This window comes from Musa acuminata, chromosome BXJ3-6, assembly GCF_036884655.1.
Source record: "Musa acuminata AAA Group cultivar baxijiao chromosome BXJ3-6, Cavendish_Baxijiao_AAA, whole genome shotgun sequence".
In the NCBI taxonomy this organism is placed as follows: domain Eukaryota; kingdom Viridiplantae; phylum Streptophyta; class Magnoliopsida; order Zingiberales; family Musaceae; genus Musa; species Musa acuminata.
The window spans coordinates 33,666,736-33,689,055 of record NC_088354.1 but is presented as its reverse complement, the minus strand read 5'-3'; the positions used below and the strand labels follow the sequence as shown (position 1 = coordinate 33,689,055).

The 22,320-nt window shown below is 39.2% G+C and overlaps 1 protein-coding gene across 4 annotated transcripts in view; it reads right to left on the bottom strand.

Annotated features, from left to right (window-relative positions):
* Positions 1-22,026, bottom strand: part of LOC135585554 (probable LRR receptor-like serine/threonine-protein kinase At1g07650) — a 32,796-nt gene extending 10,770 nt beyond the window's left edge. Inside the window, exons 1-16 of one of the 4 annotated variants that reach the window (XR_010496900.1) lie at positions 21,799-22,026; positions 20,207-20,366; positions 19,133-19,204; positions 18,973-19,041; positions 18,810-18,881; positions 18,658-18,729; positions 18,488-18,559; positions 18,327-18,401; positions 18,108-18,179; positions 17,922-17,990; positions 17,762-17,830; positions 9,180-9,251; positions 9,006-9,074; positions 4,407-4,472; positions 4,285-4,320; positions 4,123-4,166 (exon numbers count right to left, since the gene is read on the bottom strand). Coding sequence is in view for 3 of the 4 variants with exons in the window: in XM_065153068.1 (XP_065009140.1) it covers positions 4,123-4,166; positions 4,285-4,320; positions 4,407-4,472; positions 9,006-9,074; positions 9,180-9,251; positions 17,762-17,830; positions 17,922-17,990; positions 18,108-18,179; positions 18,327-18,401; positions 18,488-18,559; positions 18,658-18,729; positions 18,810-18,881; positions 18,973-19,041; positions 19,133-19,204; positions 20,207-20,366; positions 21,799-21,892 (1,183 nt within the window). In the remaining variant the exon portion in view is untranslated. Of the gene's footprint in view, positions 1-4,122; positions 4,167-4,284; positions 4,321-4,406; positions 4,473-9,005; positions 9,075-9,179; positions 9,252-17,761; positions 17,831-17,921; positions 17,991-18,107; positions 18,180-18,326; positions 18,402-18,487; positions 18,560-18,657; positions 18,730-18,809; positions 18,882-18,972; positions 19,042-19,132; positions 19,205-20,206; positions 20,367-20,582; positions 20,845-21,798 lie in introns of those variants that run through there. The other 3 variants (XM_065153068.1, XM_065153069.1, XM_065153070.1) reach the window with 3 other exon arrangements.
* Positions 22,027-22,320: the final 294 nt, after the last annotated feature.

Genomic DNA, 22,320 nt, shown 5'->3' with positions numbered 1-22,320 from the left:
TCCACCATCAACTCAATGGAGAGATCGCAATTCAAGTTCATCCTATAAAGATCAAAATGAAATGAAAATATTACTAGGAGGCGACATGGTGCACCAAATCATTGTGGAATAGTTTGAGACTATACGACACACACGGGAGAAGTCCCATGAGGGACTTGATCATGCAGCGGTATGATCGGGAGCTACTGGGAGCTCCACTTCGGTGAATAACATAACAGCAAGAAGACCTATAGATTCAAGGAGTGAATGTCATGATACCGCAAAGGCGGGTCTTCCGTGCGTATATCGAATTTTACATTGGATGAAAGTCTTGGTCATCAACATATGAGGGTTATGTACCACCGAGGGAGAATTTCGAGTGCAAGTACCAATGAGTCCCATGGGGAGACTTGATCATACAGAGGTATGATCGGAGAAGTTGGAGAGTTAGATTGCTCCATAGCTCAAATTCGCTTAAGAGAGCCCAATAAGTCAGAGGACAAAGCTGAGTAGGCAAACATTGGTAAAAAGGACGCAAATGAGAACAAAATCGACACAAGCCTTACAACATGATAGTAGAAGCCTCGTATGGGAGTTACAATCTATCTTTCCATCAACCTTGAGGAATTGCTTAGAGAACACAAAGGTATTTAAGTAAGTGGTCGAAAGGGGTAAAAATGTGATGACAAGTCTAGAGGGACTTAACTACCCAAAACTAAGAATTGGTTAGAATGCAGGCGGACTCAGAAGAGTGTCATAGTGTCGGGCAGATCTACCGATCGTGAAGAAAGGGACACAGATGTGAGTTGATAGACGGTAGGGTCATAGGCATGACAACGCCAAGGTACTACAAAGACGAGACTTCCATGGAGTCATCAATCCCTTGCTCTTATGGAGGGAGAGCATTTGGTCGTGAAAGAGGCTGAGGAGGTGGAGAATGTAAAGACAAACTCCAAGTACCAAGACAAGGTTGAAGAGCAAAGGCTAGAGAACTTCGTAAGATCAATGTCAACGGGCTTCTTATCAAAATAGTCGAAAATATAGGATTTTAGATCGATGCAAGAGTGCTCGACCAAGGAACGACGTAAGCAATACGCGACGCTATACCTATTATACTCAGAGGAGTAGGTGACAGAAATGATGAAGAATATGGTACAATCCAGAGGCAACCAAAACTATTTGAGACTTGCTCCAAGTTAGGGTGAAATTTTGCTCTTTTCGGGCAAAACTTCTTACATTCCAAAAGTTATATGGCAATGAGAAAGTGAATAATAATAGCTAACTCAACACAAGGAGCACAAACACTTTGAGTGCTTTGGAAATGTGAGTAAAGAGCAAGCGAAGGCTAATAACTATCTCGATGCATGAAGTGCAACTTTCGAGAAGGCAGGCGAAATCTAGTAACCTTTGCCTTCTAAACTCCTAAGAGAATTGGTGAAACCAAGTACCCCAGTTCTCTTATTTATCGAGCAAAAAAGCTCTGCAAAGCAACAAAGGTTTAAAGATTCTTTGAAAAAACTTAATAAAAGACAACTGTTGTCAAATCCTCACCGATGGTGATCGATGCTACCGAGATTAGATTATCCGCTTCATTTCCTAACAGAATGTCAATCGAAAACGGAAGTGATACGAACCTACTTGGAGGCAACAACTAAGTGGAAGAGGAATCAATAGGCAAATTTTGTAGAGGAAAGACTTCAAAGTTTGCGAGGCGATGCTCATTAAGGCTCCAACAAGCATCCACCCAGTTCATGCAGTACGAGAGATTTGAGAAACTAGCACATAATAAGGAAGATTTTTTCCTTCAAAGGATCCGTAGGAATCAATAAAGATCAACACAACTCAACCAACCCCACACCAAAGTCAGAGTCATTGGCAAGCTAAACCAGTGTAGCGGATCAAAGTTCGATTACTCAACAACAACGGCAGAGAACAGCTGGGAGCCAAGAGATATGTTGCAACTAAAGCAAAAGATTAAAGATTCAACAAACACGAAGAGATGTAGCATCTGCAAAGGCTTCGATAAGGACGTGACAGAATAAGTAGGGGAGAATACCATGGGCAAAGCTGTAAATGGGGTGTTCGATGTAATGCTCATCTATATCCTTATCTTTCAGGTTTGTTCATGCTTTGCATAGAATGTAGAAGGCTTGCAGTATGGTTAGCAGCCTCATTTTGATTGGCTTCTACATTTGTTTCAGGCTTATAAACATAGGTTGTGTGCAATCGTTGCACAACAGCAAAACTGCCCAGAAACAGGCCATCCAAGTAGCTATTTTGGGAGTTTTCTAACTCTGGAAAGTGCTGTAGAGTGTCAGCCAGCATAGCACCCAAGAGCTACTCGGGTGGCACATGGCTAGATGGGCCTTTGGGTTTAGTGTCTAGGGCTAGTTCATTGCCTTGTTCCACAGTAGTGTCATGTGGGCACTTGTGGGGACTCTTGACCATAGTGGATCACCTTGAACCCTTTATCACGCGATCGTTCAGAACTTGCGAAGTCTATAATTATAATTTACTATCAAGTATTTGCTAAAATGGTTGCTTGTGGGATCCCGAGTTAAACGCTTCCTCTAACTTGTCTTCTCTTTTGCGAGTCCTTAAGGGACCATAAGAGGCTTCGGGGAGGCAGACCCTTTGTAGAAAGACACGCAAGGGTGTCGTACGACTATTTGAGACTTGCTCCAAGTTAAGGTGAAATTTTGCTCTTTTCGGGCAAAGTTTCTTACATTCCAAAAGTTAGATGGCAATGAGAAAGTGAATAACAATAGCTAATTCAACACAAGGAGTGCAAACACTTTGAGTGCTTTGGAAATATGAGCAAAGAGCAAGCGAAGGCTAATAACTATCTCGATACATGAAGTACAACTCTCGAGAAGGCAGGCGAAATTTAGTAACCTTTGCTTTCTAAACTCCTAAGAGAATTAGTGAAACCAAGTACCGCCAGTTCTCTTATTTATTGAGCAAAAAAGCTATGCATAGGTTTAAAGATTCTTTGAAGAAACTTAATGAAAGACGACAGTTGTCAAATCCTCACCAATGGTGATCGATGCTACTGAGATTAAACTGCCTGCTTCATTTCCTAACAGAATGTCAATCGAAAACAGAAGTGATACGAACCTACAAAGATCAACAAAGATCAATACAACTCAACCAACCCCACACCAAAGTCAGAGTCATTGGCGAGTTGAACCAACGTAGCGGATCAAAGTTCGACTACTCAACAACAACGGTAGAGAGCAGTTGGGAGCCAAGAGATGTGTTGCAACTAAAGCAGAAGATTAAAGATTCAACAAACTGTCACGTGCTTAGCTGGAATTGCCTAAGTCGTGAGGCACCCATGCGGCCAAGTCGCGAAGCGCCCAGGCGTCAACTTTTCGGACTTAGCTGGGATTGCATAAGTCATAACGCACCCTTGTGATATGCGTCCGCAAAGGTCAGCCAATTTGCAAGAAAAATAAAATCAAATATGCTTCAAAATGTGTTAATGATGTATCAAATCATCCGCAAGAAAAAACTTGCAGAAACAAGATATGATCCAATCTCACTTTCTTGTCTAGGATTCCTACCTATTAGCATGTTCTCACACCATATATCGCATTACGACATAACAAAATGATAACTCAGTTTTATTTCTGGAACCAATATATTATACGGAACATGCATGAATATGATTAAAGGTCCAATTTTGTTTATCAACAATAAGGTTGTCATTACATTGAAATGATTCATGTTGCCTAGTTGATATACACCGAGGAATGTGAAACCATAGATATTGATACACCGAGGAATACCAGAGACAGTACAATACAAATAATATGCTTCATGCATGATGAGATCCAACAAGCACATTTAACTTCTATGATTAACATAAAGAAAATATTGACATTCAAAAACTATAAATGGTCAAGCAAGCCATTCCCCCCCACCCCCCACTTAGTTGTTTTCTAATGGTATCTTATGCCTACCAAAATTAGATATTAGGACTTCCTATTCTACAAAACAGTTTTAAATGGCATCTGGTTTCCATTTTTTATGATGTCATTGTTCAGCCAATTATGAGGCATAACCAAGACACAAAAAATAAAATCTTCACCAATATCCATTTACAAATAATGAAATACCCACTTGTAGGAGAATACTTACGTTGAGTACACTGAAGTAACTCCAAGCATGGGGTAGCTGGTTGCCTAAATAAATATGAGATGATCAAGACAAATGACTATTCAAGACAAATGATTAGCTTAGCTCGAGTAGCCTTCTGCCACACAAATGACTATTCAAGACTCGTAAAAAGAAGAAACTTACAAGTTACTAACTTTGACTGAGTTCCCAACCAAGTTCCTGGATCAAGAAGAGAAACAGACTAAGAGATAGTTGTAGGACAAAGACTGAAAAAGGCTTCTTTCAGCTATTTTAAGAATTATTACATTTTTCCTTGTTGGCAGTCAAGGGAATCATGGCTTGTCCAAGTTAAGTTGTTGTAAGAAAGATCACTGCAAACCACCAATTAAAAAGAAGTATTTTCAGAAAGAGAGGAAAAAGAAAAATTACTTGTATAATCAGCCAGAACTGAGAATTAGTTAAGATTTTTGAAGATCAATCTATTTTCTAATCATATATTTCTTACAGAAAATTAAAAATATATATAAGACCATTGAATGCCATATTCCATTGTGTTCAAAAAATTTGACACTCAGGAAGCAACACCTTGGATGTCAAAATTCAGCTTGAAGTGAAAAATCTAGTGTTAACAAAAAGATCAAACCAGCAAAATGACAGATAAATCACCAAAGGTAGACAGTGACTATACGAGAACATTAGATATGACAAAAGGCACTTTGTTAGCTTACATGAATTCTATTGTAAGTGTGACATATATCTTGGTCATAACTAAGTCATAACCTTAGAATTGATTCATAGCTTCATAGCTTGCATTTTCATTAAAATAAGATTATATGATAGTAAATAGAGCAAGCTTATAAAGGCTCCATAACTGTTGTGCAAAAAACCACTTATTGGGAAAAAGTAGATGACGATATTATAGTATGAAGCTATATATAAAAGAAAAATGATATGACAGATGCAAATTATAAAGAAGTATCTCCTTGTCATTGTTGGGATTGACAAGTATCTTCTTGAGATTCCTAGAGCTAGTGTCAAAGAAAAACAAGGAGAATCCTAGTACGTCCTTGTGAATGAAGAAAACATTAAAAATTAGCATTTGATTCTTATATAAATATTTAATATAACAAAACAAAACTATAAGTCTCAACTATTTGAGGTCGGCTACATGGATCTTTTGTCGCCATTGAAATATGTAAAAATCCATATATTTAGTTAAGTTTAGAGTATTTAAATCTTTATTTATAATTTCTATTGAGATCTTTTTAGATCTTCTTTTATCTCTCTTCGTACCAGTACTATTAATCATTTCACTTTATCTAACTACAAAATCCATAGGTCTCCTAAGCACATGTTCATACCATCTTAAATGATTTTATCTTATATTATCCTCTATCGAAGTGGCACCTAGTTGTTCAAAAATAAAAACATTTCTTCTTCTATCTTTTTCAGTAACTCCACAAATCTATCTCAGCATTCTCATCTCAACAATACAAACTTTTTATATATGTTGTTTTTTAATTTCTCAACACTCAAATCTATAAAGCATTACTGATCTCACAATTGTGTTATAAAATTTTTCTTTTAATATCAAATGTATTCGGTGATTACATGAGACTCCTGAAATCCCTTGTCATTCTAACCACCCTATTTTTACTCTATGAATAATATACTCATCGACCTCTCCATCTTGTAAAATTAGTTAAGATCCATGTTCATGAGATTTGACATAGTTTTACACAAGTTGTCAATGACCTAACATCCGACATTGGCGATGTTAAATTTTAATGAGGGAATAGCAAGATATAAGGAATACTTTAGGCGTCCATAGGTTTCTCTATGGTGTCTAGAGAGGGTGCTCTCTAGGGTTTAGTAGGAAGGTATACAAGGAGATTGTGCTTGAATGAGAATAACTCGAGAGTCTTGTAATTATTAATCACACGGGGTGAAGAGTTTAGTTTTTCATGGATGTAGGCAAGAGTTGTCAAACCACATCAGTTTTACATCGACTTTCTAGTGTGTCCTTTACTCCTTTATTATTGATATCTAGAATTTTTTTGTTTCGAGTTTTCTCTCCCTCCCAACAAAATGATATCAGAGTCCAAAAGATCTAATGATCATCGATTCAATAAGGATGAGCAACGAAGTTTGAAAGGGGCATGAAGCAAAAGTTTTTTTTCTTCAAGGGACACAAAATTGGCCAAAATATTCATCAGGGAAAGATTGATGGGATTGATAAGTATTTTAGAATTTCTGAAGTCAGTGTTCTATAAGAACAAGAGGTCCTAGTACGAGAAGTCCTTGTGAAGAAAGAAAACTCTCTAAATTAGGATTTGGTTCTTCTATAAAAATCCAATATATTTCTAGGGTTTGGTGGGGAGAGCAAAATGTGAGAAATAATTTAGATACTCCTAGGTTTCTCTCTGGTGTGTCCAGAGAAGATGCTCTATAGGGCTTCTAGAGTGGGTGAGAAAAAAAGGACAAGGAATTATAGTACGAGAAGGTATACAAAGGTTTCTTCGTAGATGTAGATGGGAGTTATCAAACCACGCTAATCTTATGTCAGCTTTCTAGTGTGTTCTCTCACTCCCTAAAAGTCATAATTTTTGTCATAATTTTATAATGAGATTATTAGCTCACACAGATTGCATTATCATTAAACATAAGATTATATGATAAAAGATAGAAACAAGCTTATTAAGATTTCATAATTGGTGCCAAAACCCACCAATTGAGAATTAATAGAGGAAGCTAAATCCAGAAGTAGAGGCAAACTGTCGTAAAGAAAAGCTTCTTGACATCATGTACTAAATCGACTAACCATCTCAAGTCAGGCTGAAGTACTAAATGGTGAAGCAAATTTCTTCATGATAGTCAACTGATGGCAAAAGAACATAGATTTACCAATGAATATTTGCAACTATTGCATAATGTGACTCAGCCATTTGCAATTGGGAAAAGGAAAGATATCTGAAAGACAGGAATTTGCACAAATGGTCATGCTTAAAGCTCTCTTAACCTTCTAAAGAAAAACATCGCCAGATCATTAATTCACAGGCTCATTTGCACTTTAGTTTTTATTAAAGCAAATTTCTTAACTTATTGATTTATTCAACATTACCTAGATTTTCCCATACGATCTAAACAACAGAGCAAGAATCTGAATTCAGCCCAAACTACTGATTCTGACACCCCTCCTTGTATATAGCTAAAAGTTGTAGGAAAGTGCACCAATTCTAGTGGATCAAATCTGTCAGTTCAATCTAAATCTAACTAAAAAGAGTTATGACAGTTCTTCATCTCAAAATTTAGGTTTTACCAGAAACTCCCCCTGTTGTTGCTTTGCTTCCAGAGAAACTCTATCAGTTCATTCATCTAACCACCAGAAGTGACATCAAAGGAGAGAAGAGGTGCAGCATTTTGACATTTTCTTCGCATAACAGTTTAAAATCGAGAGTTCTTTTTCTCCCTCCCTCCCTCTCTCTCTCCATACTACCAAAAATACACCGCATGTAGACTGGAGTTGGCAATGATTAGCAGGCTGCATGCACAGCAATAGAATAGTTAAATTTTCCACAAGATACATTAGTTTCTGCCTTCTATATAACTTGATTGAAGCTCTTATCTAATGCAATATTTGTTACCATCAATTTTAAAAATTCTATTATGTGTTACACATAACATGATTCATCTAAAGAGGCCTTGATTACAAAACCAGCAAGCCCTCTGAAGGGTTTAAAAAGAGAGAGAATTATCGACTTCTAGTTGTGGCGAGAGCTCTCCCTTGACCCCCTTGCCTACAACAAACTCAATAAAGTAGCCCTGCAGATCTCTACCTCTAACCCCCGAACTTGGGACCAGAGTTCGTTGCTCCCACCAGACCACCAGTACCTCAGACACTCCAACTTATGATCAGTCATTCATGAGGGCAAGTTCATGTCCAAGCCCCGAACAGAATGGACAAGTCAATTGTTTGAGAGAATAAAATGACCAAGTCAATCTGCTCGAGGGAAATGAAATGACAGTCAATTCTCTGAGCAACTGAAACTAGTACTTTAATGCTGAGACAGTAACGGGTCTACACGTATGTGTACTCTAATTCAGATGATGTTAGCGGAGACCCTCAACTCCTATTGAATTACAGATCAGATTAAACCAACCATTACATATACTGATGTTAAAAATGTGAACAAAAATTCATGGTAGGGGCCACCAGGCACCTAACAAAAGTCAGGTGGGCCCAAAGGCATAAAAATTGCAACCAGACATACTATATTTTATCCTTATTTCCTCGAATGCCATTCCTCTTTCTTGTCTATAAAAACTGAATCATGTTGGACTACCGCTGCATGCAGCTAAAATAGTTTTGATTCAAAATCTGGGTTTATCTTTCTCAGTAGAGTGGATGGGATTGGAGTTGAATGTCTTCAATTGTTCTTAGTTCCTTGAAACTTAAACAAACCAAGGAACTTGAAGTGGAGACCAGAGCATATTGGTCTTCAGCTTAGGTCATGCAACCAAAACCACAGTGTGCAAGTCACATCAAACAGAAAAAACCAAACCTTCATTAATGGCATATTTAGTAAGTCTAAGTTTGGGACTTTTCTTCAGTGGGGTTATCATAGCATGCCTATGATGTTGTTTGAGTTGGGACTGTTACATGGGCAAACAGCTGCAGAACTCACTTCGAAGTGAAAAATTAGAGCAAGATGCTTCAAGTTCCCATAAATACCACAGGCCCACAATAATAATAATAATAATATTATTATTATTATTATTATTATTATTATTATTATTATAACAATACGAAGAATATGACAGTCAAAATGTGACAACAAGCACACAGAAATTTCAATTTATATTATAAACTTATAATCTGAAATAAACATCAAAATTGATCATACATGTGTTTTGTTTTTCCAGTAGATATCCAGTCAGGGACAGGGCCAGATAAATTATTGTTGTTCAGAAACCTGACAGTAAAGTCGTAGTAGGTAATAAGTATCATGAAGGATGACTTCTACTACCAACAAATTGCGGTGATGAAATAACAGAAAGTATTTCAGTAGGTTACTTACATGGAGTCTGAGACTCTCAAGTTCTGAAATGTAGTTGGAATTGCACCCGATAGATTATTAAAACTAAGGTCCCTGATGAAAGAAACAGTCAGAGAAGTCATAGTTGAGTAACATCCAAGTGAGCATATCTGTTTTGGAATATTATCAGTGAGAGAAGTCCTCACTGATTGAAGTAGCAAAGCAAATGAGAAAATTGATAATCTTTGTACCACAGTCGAGGACAGAGAGGAACGAACCATTTTTTGGAATATTAAGATTCACCTATTATAAAAAATGGACTAGTATTGCATATAAATTTGTGTATAGAAAAAAAAGATAATAGACATTCCTCTCAATATATTTTTGGTATTGAATACTTTACCAGGTGACACGCCACTACATTAACCTTGCTCGATAATTGCCTAGTAACAGAACGGATTGAGTGAAAATGCTCGATCCATGTGTTGAATGGCCATTGGATCAGCATATTGACGAGTACAGTCAAAACTGGATTCCATGATTCCATCTACCTTTCTAGAGAGCAAAAAATATTGAAGTATAATTATTTCATCTCTTATAAGTAATCAAACTAAATCCTACTTGTTTTTCTCTCCATATCCAATGCTCCCATGCCCTCCTTTAGTTATCACTATTTTCTCTCTTTATATGATCAATTCCCTCTCAACTTATATACTTTCATCTAAATTTCCCAAATTCCATTATGGTTTTAGAATAAATAACATATCCATTAAAAGATCAGGTAAATTTACATAAGGGAATATCTAAAACAAATAACAAGGAATTTCTCCATTGACCAAAACTTTTAATGAAGCAGAATAAGCACCTAAGTCTTCTCTAAAAACATCTAGTGCAGTGAACTTAACCATATAAATAGACTAAATTAAATGATCACTAAATATTTCTACTTTCATGACTCAATTATCATGCAGTTAGACCAGAATATGCTAACACCGAAAATTGTTAGTAAAAGGATGAAATTCCAAAATAATTGTAACACACTGCAAGATAACAAACCACAAGACAAGTGACTACCACTTGGCAATCATTTTCAGAAGGAACCAAGCTAAAGTTACAAGCATTCAGCACATAATCTTTTCATCATAGCTGCTGTTACAACCTCAGCCTAAGTTCAACATTAAACAATCCTATCCAACTCAAATGTTGAAATTAAAAAATGGGTTAGAGATGACCCCAAAACCAATGCAAGCCCAGTCCAACTCAAACATATATCCAATTAATAATGGTTTGCAATATATATATATATATCGAAGAAAATTATGCGATACCACTCTGTAGTTGCTGATTTAACCTCAAGATTTAGCAATGTATACAACTTGATCAATCTGAACCAGAGATCAACCCTATCTAAATTGGATTATGACAGGATTTAAAGAACCTCAGTCTGAGGTCAGCTTGATGGGATCACTCTTATATCCAGAATCATGATTTCAGTTCAGCATATTTATTCATGTTATTCTTGAATCTTGTATCATTACCTGACATAATTTAGAGTATCAAATTTGGGATTTCAATCTCATCAATGTCATGCAATAAAATTTCTACAAACGCTCCTACTCTAGTATCCTTCACCGAGGTGGCGTTTAAATTAACCTTCAACATGACCAACCGGATCTAGTTGCAATCATAATCACAGCCAAGTATGATAAACTATGATAACATCTCCTCGAAAGAAAAATCCATCTCATAAGTGAATCTTTCTACTGATATATTTGCCTCTATCAAGAGAATGATTGTACTATCTTGGAGAACCTATCAAGGACAAAGAAAATAAAGGCACACCAACCTTTATTTTTTGAGAAATATTAGCACATAACTCTTGGCCACAAAGTTAATCTAAACATCAACCCACTGCCCAAAAGACTCAACATACACTTGCCCAAAAAGCCCTTGGCACTGAAGTCTAAACTGTCTTCACCCAGTCACTATTCATGACCAGAAAGGAACTTCTTCCTCCTATGCAGGCTGTTATAGTTTGTCGCTCTATCCAGGCCCTGTAAGGTCAAGGTTGCTAGAGCATCACTCTCCGACCAAGGATGGTTAAAGACCTGCTCTCTTGAACAATACACTCGTTATTATAGAAGTCCTTCAATGGTTACAAGAGACGCTATATTATCTAGTCATTGTTTTGATATATCTTCCTCACCTTAGTGACTTAAGCATACAGGGGACCACACTGAAAACTTTCCTGACACCATTTAGACAGTGTTCATCATGTAAGCTCTTGATCCTTAAAACACTACCACTCCCCTTCCATTTATGCAGTCGGCAACATTAGGAAGGCCAAGTTTCCCAAAAAAAACCTGCTTAACAAGGCACTAAATCTCATCTTATGTGAATAACTCTTCTCACGCCCCACTTAACATATATCCATGCCTACATGTTTCATTCTAATTCATACTAGATGAGACCTTATATTAGTGAATGAGCAATATTTGAGTAGAAATATTTTTCCCTTCTTTGCAAACAGTCTAAATTGAGATAGCAATCCAACTTGTTTTGACTTAGTCTAGGTGAGCTTGTGCTTCACCGGTAATCCTACTTGAGCTTGTAAATGATTTCGATCTCAGCTTGGCTTTTCCAGGAGAGTTCAAGATCAACTTAAGATTTGCCTCATCAGTAGTTTGTTTATCCTGTCAAATGAGTGGAGTTTGATCTCATATATGGAATGAGCCGAGCTCAAGCTCCGATTTTCTACAATTTCATAGAGGTAAAAAATTAATTTAGTAGGCATAATAGTTCAAGAAAATAAACAGAAATGAAATAAATAAGAAAAGCTAGAATAAAAACAACATCATTAATTATACTCAATACATATCTGAACTTCAAATGCATATGATCCACTATCTATCATAGTATCATACTATGAAATATGCTCCATCGTGCATTCTCAGTGATCCTTCCACTATCACATGCATATATAGCTTGTACATCTATTTTTAATTGTTAAGTGAAGAAACAATCAACAGAAATAAGAGCTTAATCCATTTGTACAAAAAAGATATAAATTTTTCAATTTTAACCACATGTCTATGTACAAGCCTTATTATTAGTTTATAAGGTTAGCGAGATTATAAAATAATTTTAATGACAACTATATGGATTTATCAACCAGGAATGATGATTTCAATCTAAACCTATGGTGTACTAACTTGATCCAGTTGGATTTAATCAACTCTGACAACGGACTGTCACGACCTTAGCTGGTTTTGCCTAAGCCGTGCGGCACCCTTGCGTGTCCGTCCGCAAAGGTCAGCCTCCCCGAAGCCTCCCATTGTCCCTTAGGACCGTCAAAAGAGAGAACGGGTTAGAGAGAACGCCTCAAACGGGATCCACAAGCAAACATGTCCGAAAAACACTTCATAGACAATGCAAATTACAAACAGACTTTACAAGCTCTGAACAGTGGCACAACAAAGGGTAAAATGGTCCATTACAGACCGAAAGCTCTCTCACGTGTCCACATGACACAACCTTTATTTACAAGCCTAAAGAGGCCACCAACCCAACTAAAATGGGACTTATGAGCCTTCGGCCGCCCCTTTACATTCTGTACAGGGCATGAATATGCCAACAGACACGGACATATATAAGCATTACATCAAACACCTTGTTTCGAAGTTTGTCCGTGACATTCTCCCCCACTTATCCCTTCGACGTCCTCGTCGAAGCCTTTGTGAACACTGCAACTCTTCGCCTTTGCTGAGTCTTCAATCTTCTGCTCCAGCTGCAATGCGCCTCCTGGCTCCCAGCTGCTCTCCGCTGCTGTTTTTGAGTAGTCGAACCTTTGATCCGCCATGCTGCTTCAACTCGCCAATGACTCTGACTCTGGTGTGGGGTTGGCGGAGTTGTGTTGATCCTCGTTGATTCCTGCGGATCTCCCGGATGAAGGAAAAGACCATCCTTACTGCGCCAGTCTCTCAGAAATTCCACATGCTGCTTGAACTGGGTGGATGCTTGTTGGAGCTTTAACGAGCATCGCCTCGCAAACTTCTGAAGTTTTGGGTCCTTCCTCCACAAAATCTGCTCATTGACTCTTCTTTCAGTTAGTTGTCACATCCAAGTAGGTTCGCATCACTTCCGCTTTCGATTGGCATTTCGTTGGGAAATGAAGCGGACAATCTACTCTCAGTAGCACTGATCACCGTTGGTGAGGATTTGACAACTATTGTCTTCCATTATCTTCGAAGGGTCTTTGAACTTGTGCAGAGCTCCTCTGCTGGATAGATAAGAGAATTGGGGTACTCGGTTTCGCCCATTCTCTTAAGAGTTGAGAAGGCAAAAGTTACTTGACTTCGCCCGCCTCCTCGAGGTTGTACTTCATGCATCGAGCTGGTTACTGGTCTTCGCCCGCTCTTTGCTCACACTTCTGAAGCACTTGAAGTGTTTGCACTCCTTGCATTGAGTTAGTTACTGTGATTCACCTTCTCAATGCCATCGAACTTCTGGAATGCGGGAAGTTTTCACCCCAACTTGGAGTAATTCTCTGATAGATGAGGTCGCCTCTGGGATTGTACCGTCTTCTCCATCAACCCTGCCGCCTACTCAACTGAGTAGCAAAGGTACAGCACCGCGTACTGCCTGCTTCGTTCCTTGGTCGTGCACTCTTGCATGACCCGAAGTCCTTCACTTACGGCTGTCTTGATGAGAAGCACACTGACACCGGTCTTACGAAGTTCCTCGGCCTCTGCCCTTCAGCCTTGTCCCGGTACTTGGAGATTGCCTCTGCATGCTCCACCTCCTCGGCCCCTTTCACGACCAAACGCTCTCCCTCCGTGAGAGCAAGGGATCAATGACTTGCACGGAAGTCCCGCCTCTGCGGTACCATGGCGCTGCAATGCCCATGGCTCTACTATCCGTCGCCTCGCATCTGCATCCCTTTTCTTCACGATCAGTAGACATGTCTCCGTGGCACTCCTCTGAGTCCACCTCCATTCTAACTGATGCTTGATTTTGGGTAGCTAAGTCCCTCTGGACTCGTCGTCGCTTCCTCGCCCCTTTCGACCCCCTGCTTCAACACCTCCGTGTTCTTCAAGCAGCTCCTTCTGGTCGATGGAAAGACAGACTGCACTCCCATGCATGGCCTCTGCCATCGCATTGTAGGGTTTGCACCGATTCTGTTCTCCATAGCTTCCTTGGTAGCAACGTTCGCTTACTCGGCCTTGTCCTCTGACTTGCCGGGCTCCCTTAAGCGAATATGAGCTCTGGAGCAGTCCAACTCTCCAGCTGCTTCGATCATACCTCTGCATGATCAAGTCCCTCCCATGGAACTCACTGGTACTTGCATTCGAACTTTTCCCTTGGTGGAACCCAGCCCCCATATGCTGATGACCAAGGTTTTCATCCGATGCAAAATTCGGTGCACGCCCGTAAGACCCGCCTCTGCGGTACCATGGCCTTCACTCCTTGAATCCATAGCCCTTCTTGCCGTCGTGTTGTTCACCAAAGCGGAGCTCCCAGTAGCTCCCGATCATACCTCCATATGATCTCATCCCTCACGGGACGAGTTGTGTGTATCGCATTGCCACGAACTGTTCCACCACGATCCGCTGCACCATGTCGCCTCCTGGTGACATCTCCATTGCATTCTGATCCTTGGGGAATAAACTCGAATTGTGAACCCTCCATGTGTGGCCTCTGCCAATACATCGCCGGGTCTCTTCCACCTTCGATTTTGTTCGCTCCTTTGGCAATCGATCTTCATCCACCCACTCGTGGGTCACACCTAGATGAAGCACCGCTCTAGGACAGTCCATCGCCTAGTAGCTCCCGAAGTCCCCCGACTTCGCTGCAATTGGTGCACCATTGTCTGGATCCTGGGCCTCTGCCCCTACCAGCACAATCTCCGCTGCGCACCGCTTCCTTCATAGCAACTCGAATGGCAACACTGTGGCTTATTCTTCAAGAGTACCCGCCTCTGCGTCCTCTTGCCCCGTGCTAAGGCCTTCTGAACCCAACTTCGCCTCCGCAAATTGAGTCGCCTTAGTTCCTCCCTCAAATGCTTCTCCGAGATAAGGTGCATGTGCCCCGAAGCTCCCTTCGTCTTTGGCACCATGCAAGATGAGTCTGCTCCGTCAGAATGAAGGACCCATGGAACAACATGATCCTGCTCTTGCCTCTGCAAGTGTTCATGTCCTTGACCCCTGTCTAAGGAAAGCACTGTGCCTCTGCTCCATGTTCCAACTTCTCTGCTGGCTCCCTTCATGCGGCTTGGGTACTTCGCCAAGTTACACCCAAGTTGCTCCGCTCCTCATTTTCGCATTGAGTCGATGGTGGCCCTCGCGCCCACCATTCCACGGGTCAGCCCTCCCTTGAGTCCGATCTCCACATCGACTCCAAGTGTGCCTTCATTTAAGTTGCTTAAGGCCGCTCCCCCACTTGATCTCGCAATGCATCCACCAATGCATTCTCTCGAGCGAGATCATGCGACAACTCCTTGCCGCTTGCTCAGTCCATCGAGCTTCGTGGAGTTGTTGTTTGTTGAGGTACTCCTCCTCAACATGTGAGGTCCGTCTCACATGATTCTCCCTCTGGAGAGCCGGGACATATCCCTCCTGGATAACTGTCCCATTGGAGCAACATCTCTCTTCGTTTCGGAGACCACCATCCCCTTGGACTACTCCGATCTGCTGAACAAACTGTGCATTGTTCTGCCTCCTGCAAACGCACTTGCTAGATTGCGACTCCACGTCAATACAGCCACCGCTGCACCCCTCAAGGCCTAGCAACATGCTGAACTCGTTGCACACTTCAGCCTCCTACGGACGTATCCTTCACATGCCGAAGAGAAAGTTTCAATGCTCCATGGTGCCGAGTCTCGGCCGCCTTGGGATGGCCACGAACATTCCGTCGTCCGCATACAAGCCCATGCATGAGTACCAAAATCTTCGAGTTAGCAATTCCCCTCACCTCTGTGAGCTTTGCATAACTCTTTTGGTCGTTGAGCAACTCTCTCCACCTTGCATGGTCTCATTCTTGCCAAGCGCCTCGCTTGCCTAGAGCACCATCAAGTATAGTTGTCAACGTTGAGCCATAGCTCAAACTCAGCCATCCCAACCTTTGTGCGCTCCAAATTCTTCCAAGCTTGCCTGTTCTCGTGGTGCCTCTTGCGCGAAGGGTTGGCCATTCCTCTGAATGCCAATGCCAGATGCCCGCTCCTCTGAGCGACTCTTTTCCCTACATCTCCATGCCCGTTTTCCCTCAAACGGTCGCGCGTGTGCTGACTGCCCTCAACGCAGCCCCGCTAGGTCCCCCACGTTTGCATGTCAAGTGTTTCTATGAGTGCTTGTCCCGCTCTGATACCAAATGTCACGACCTTAGCTGGTTTTGCCTAAGCCGTGCGGCACCCTTGCGTGTCCGTCCGCAAAGGTCAGCCTCCCCGAAGCCTCCCATTGTCCCTTAGGACCGTCAAAAGAGAGAACGGGTTAGAGAGAACGCCTCAAACGGGATCCACAAGCAAACATGTCCGAAAAACACTTCATAGACAATGCAAATTACAAACAGACTTTACAAGCTCTGAACAGTGGCACAACAAAGGGTAAAATGGTCCATTACAGACCGAAAGCTCTCTCACGTGTCCACATGACACAACCTTTATTTACAAGCCTAAAGAGGCCACCAACCCAACTAAAATGGGACTTATGAGCCTTCGGCCGCCCCTTTACATTCTGTACAGGGCATGAATATGCCAACAGACACGGACATATATAAGCATTACATCAAACACCTTGTTTCGAAGTTTGTCCGTGACAGGACGGGGCAGAGTTGCACATAACTTCTAAAATTTGAATTGGGCTAGGGATGGGATGATATCATTTATTCCCAATCCAAACCCTCATCGCTCTATATAGAAATAGTTTCCTTTGTATTATTAAAATATATTTACACACATTCACATAATTTATTCTCATCAAGCAGGATGAAGAACAACCAAGGTGGTAACTCTTTAATGTAGTTCGGGGATGGTATTGTATTTTTTAACATGTCAGCGATGGGGTGGGAGCATGGTGGGATGGGAATAGTTCGGGCAAAATCTGCCCCACCCTGCCATGCCTCATAGTCATCATTAGTACTGCCTTATGTAGATTCTCCACTTATATGCTTATAAGTGAACTCGTTCACAAGTCTAGACATGAGTTTGCTCAAGTCTATAAGAATGCTTATTCACAATTTTATTAGTGAGTTAGCTCACAAACCTAAACAAGCCAAGTTTTTGCCATGTTCATGAACAGTTTCAATCATTTGTAACCCTAGTCTAGATTGGTGTAACATTCAAATGTGCATTTAATTTTTTCCATCAAATGAACGAATTTATGATCCATAATCTATTCCAGTCTGAGTCCATCTACAATGTCCGATTCAAATCTTGATTGAGGGCAACTGTTAGAGATATTAGTTCCCTATCCATATACAAGGAAGCAGGAATCAGGGAAACTGAGACAAGTATTGCCTTGCAAATATTTTGAACTGCATCATATACTCGTGCAATAGCAAGGCAACAATTGGAATATATTAAGTCCAAAAAAGGGTGAACCAAGTGTAATGCACAAAGATAGTCAACTTACAAGTACTTAAGATCAAAATTTCCAATATATTCAGGGATTCCTCCTGACAGTCCGCAATTTCTTAAAATCCTGCAACAAAAATCAAACCAAAAAGGTGACCCCTCCAAGCTGATAATTTAAAATTATGAATTCATTAAACATTAGAGATCATTAAGCTCACAATGAGCGCCATATTTTGGAGGCACTTAGTTGCGGAAAGCTCATGGTTCCATTTATATCACTGATCCGTCTGCAAGTAAAAACAGTTCCAACAAATAAGTCTGTTGCAATTTCTGGTCCCAAAATTACAGAGTGGAAATGAACCCTAAATGTTACTCTGGATAATGAAGTCCTAAGTTTCACTCACAATTCGGTTAAATTCTTTAAAAACGCAATTCCAGAAGGACTTGGACCCTCAAAGCCACTTGCTTGCATCTCTCTACCATCCAAAGAAGGACAAATATTGGGTATCAATAATTCATGCATGGAAGATACCATCCGGAAAAAGAGATATCACATTTATATAAGAACTTCAAAATGTTTGATGACACATTGATACAAGAATTTCAAAATAATGACGACTTACAATCTGTAAAGATATGTCCAGTTTTGAAAAATCCGCTCTGGTATCTTTCCATTAAAGCGGTTATCATTGATCCTGCTGCAATGGTTTTTTTTTTTTTTTAATTGAATAGCCTACCAAGAAAAACTATAATATAATAGGATTTATAAAACTTTATTACATACAAGTCTTGTATCTTGTTGAGCTTTGCAAGATCCACAGGCAAGTTCCCAGAAAATGTATTTGAAGACAAGTGCCTGCAAAACAAACCTGATATATCAAACAATCACAAAAGCTGATATTCAAAATTTGTATAACAAAGAAGAAAAATTAAATGCTTAAGAAAAGGTCTCACAATATCTCTAAGTTGAGTAACTCCCCAAGTTCTTGAGGTAAATGTCCGGTAAACTGATTAGCTTCCAGATCTCTTCGTAAAAACAATCAAGCAAGTCATGAACCCAAATGATCATATTTTGACACAAACAAGTGGAAAAATGTTAAACCTACAGATTTTTCAAATTTGTAAGATTTCCAATCCATTGTGGAATTTCTCCCGAGAGGCGATTTCCCAATAGAGAACTGCAGAAATTCCAAATCCAATCAGTTGATAGAAAACAGGGAAACCATTCTTTAGAAAATTTAATGGCAGAAAAGGAAAAGTCAAACTTACAGATTCATTAGAGGCAAAGTTGCCCACTCAACAGGTATTGTACCATTAAGGTAGTTTCGAGTAAAGTCTCTATTCAAGACAGCATAAATGCAGGTTAGCGATACGGAGAAAAGGCTTAATTGAACAAGTTCAACCAATTTGAAGATATAGAACAACCCACATTATATTGAGATTGCGAAGCCGAGCCATTTCTGGTGGTAGAGTTCCTGAAAGATTCTGGGATTTGAGGATTCTGTAAATTCAAAGAATTCGTTAGGTGGTGCCGCCCATGACTTAAGTGGTGGGACCCATTGGGGTTAATTAAAAAATCCTAACCCTAATCTTATATGAGTTAGATGCGAAAAACCTAAAAGGTGACGTCATAGAGAAGAAAAGAGACTTTCATCTAGGGAGAAAAAAGATTCGACTATTGGTCAGTGAAATTGGTTCTGACTGTCATGATTTTTCGATATGCTGATCTAGACACATTGCTCTCTGAATTGATCAGGGTAGATCTTTAAGATTTCTTCTTCTTCTTAGTCTTTTTTCCTAGTTTCTTGAAACTCATTTGAATGCCTGGTTTTCATATGATATTGATATCCTCTTGTTAATATAGAGAGAGTGACATTATAATCCCATTATTTTATAGTGAAAGATTGATCTGGTTTGCCTGTGGTTTTTTTTTTTTTTCCTTCATGTTGAAGGGTTTTTCCACATAAATCTTGTCTCATGATTTGCTTAGTATTCTGTCACTAATCCGATTAACCTGCACTGTTAGATTATTTACAATATATTTGGTGTTAAACTATAACTTATTTGATTCACATAAAATGGAGAAAAAGAAGATTCTGATGTTTGTCACTTCCGCAGATTCAGGACCCCATATCTAATCTTTTCCCAACAGAATTAACAACATGAATACTAATTAAAAATCAAGTAGCACCGGCAGTTCAAAACTCCTTAAACAAAAGAAAATCATCCTAGACCAATTTCTAACTTACTCATGATTGCAGACAGTCAAATAAATTCTTAGAAATGCATTCAGAATCTCCTAGCTTTTCTACAGTAATACTATAGTTTTCAAGAAAAAGAAAAAATGTGTAATTAATTCAATGATCAATTTTGAATCTTAGTCATGGTGAAGGTAAAAATCAACAAAAGCATCAATTATTTAACAACTACATAGAACAAGAAAAAAACCTATGACGAGAGCAAAACCATTGTCCAACCAATCTCAAGTAGTGGGGACCCTCACATTGTTGTGATATGGCAGACGGTGTTGTTGTTGTAGTTACAATTGCACGTGACATTGTCATCCTTTCCGGTGATCCAGTTCGTTTCATTGTTACATGGGTCCACGTTGAAATCCCAGCCGGTTTTGCCCAAAGTCACCGCGATCTTCTTGAGCGCATCCACTAATCAAACCAGAGTAACACTTGGATCATTGAGCAATCAGAGAATCGGATAACTCCACCAAGAAATATCGATAAATAAAAAACACAAGGTGAACAAACATTCCGGAAATAACCCCCTAGATTAGGTAAAACCATCATAAATCTCATCAAGACGCAACGTAGTAATACAACCCAAAAAGGAGGGAGTCAACGGAGAAAGAATCAAGAATCAATTACCGGATCACCTGAAACTCCAAAACATGGGTTGGTGATCGATTCCAAACAGGAGGTATCTTTTCCTTCTGCCTTCCCGCCGCAACCACGCCATCAAGCAATCGGTTTCGCACTCGGAAAATGTAAAGACTTACTCCTGATGTTAATGGAGTCGTGGCGGATAAGCATCTGAATGCGGTCCGGAACATCTCAAACAGTAGGTAGGGTTTCGGAGACAGGCTTCGTCTCGTCGTCCCCTTCCCGCGACCGGAGGCGATTTAGGATTCTCTCTTCTAATGTTTCTTTCCCTTCCGCGAAATAAATATATTTATATACATATATATATATATATATATATATATATATATTTGACACCTCTTTTTTAATTTTTCATACCTCCATAAAAATACTATCAAGTGTATAAAAAATAATTTATGCAAAGATAACGCCGTAACGAACTTTGAATCTAATACAAAATAATTTATCAACTTTAGTTAAGTTTCAAATAAATATTATTATTAATCTAAGAATAAGACATTTTTTTTAAGAGTAAATAACGAATCTTAAAACCTTATAATAAGGTGACAAAAGTATTTGCCAATCAAACTAGTCAATATATTTTGCACGCAATAAATTGAGTTATATATTAGTTATAATTTTTTAGAAAAAAGTTACATAAAAAATATTATAGCTGACATCACAATAGACCAATTCACCCAATGGATGAAGCTTTTTCTTTTCTACTGATCCTCTCAAAAGCAATTTTTGAGAATTGTACATTAAGACAACTCTTTACGATATTGTAGTTACTACCTAAGCTAAATCTCCTATACAAGTTCTAAATTAATTTATACTAAAAATAATAAAAAAATTAAATTATATATATATATATATCAAATAATTGAAGGATAAAGTGTTAAGAAATATATGCATAGTAATTAATACCTTATCATCCATCAATAAAAGCTACAGCATGATTCGCGACACAACAAATAAAATCAAATTTGCAGTGCTGTTTTTTGTTTTCTTGTTGCTATTTAAATATTTTAATTCTAATTTGCAGTCAACTCTCAATCATGAAAACAAAAATTAATCCGATTCGAACAATTCAATCTCTGATTAGATGTCTAATAGTCAAATCGACTAAAATTTAGTAGACCGATAAATCTTCTACTTTTTATATGAACTCAATAATAGAGTAGATAGAAAAAAGGATGGGAGTAAGAGGAGCTCGTTGTACCCTCATCATCCGGTAGACGAGTCAGATTGGATCCGATCGCGGGGAAGCTAAGCAATGCGAGGACCAAAGAGGATGTAAGCAGCCTCCAGCACATCTTTCTTCTTCTTCTTCTTCTTCTTCTTCTTCTTCTTCTTCTTCTTCTTCTTCTTCTTCCTCCTCCTCCTGCTGAGTTTGCTGCAATTTGCTCGGTCTCAGGAGAGACTATGAAATTTTATAGAAGAAAGCTGACTTATATTCGTATCTACAGATGACATATCAGTTTCATCTATATCTGTAGCATTAATCAACCATGAGGATCATGAATTTGTGGAAGATTGCTCTGCATCCATGCTACTGATACAAGAGTCAGCAAAAGGCAGCTTTCGGTCTCCGATCCTATATCTGTAATTATTTTGCTGACTCTCATATCATTGATGTAGTGCAATTTTCCACAAATTTGATGATCCTCATGTCTCTAATGGTGACATCGATCCACATAAATATTAATTTTCTATGTGACATAATATTTTTATGATTAACTTT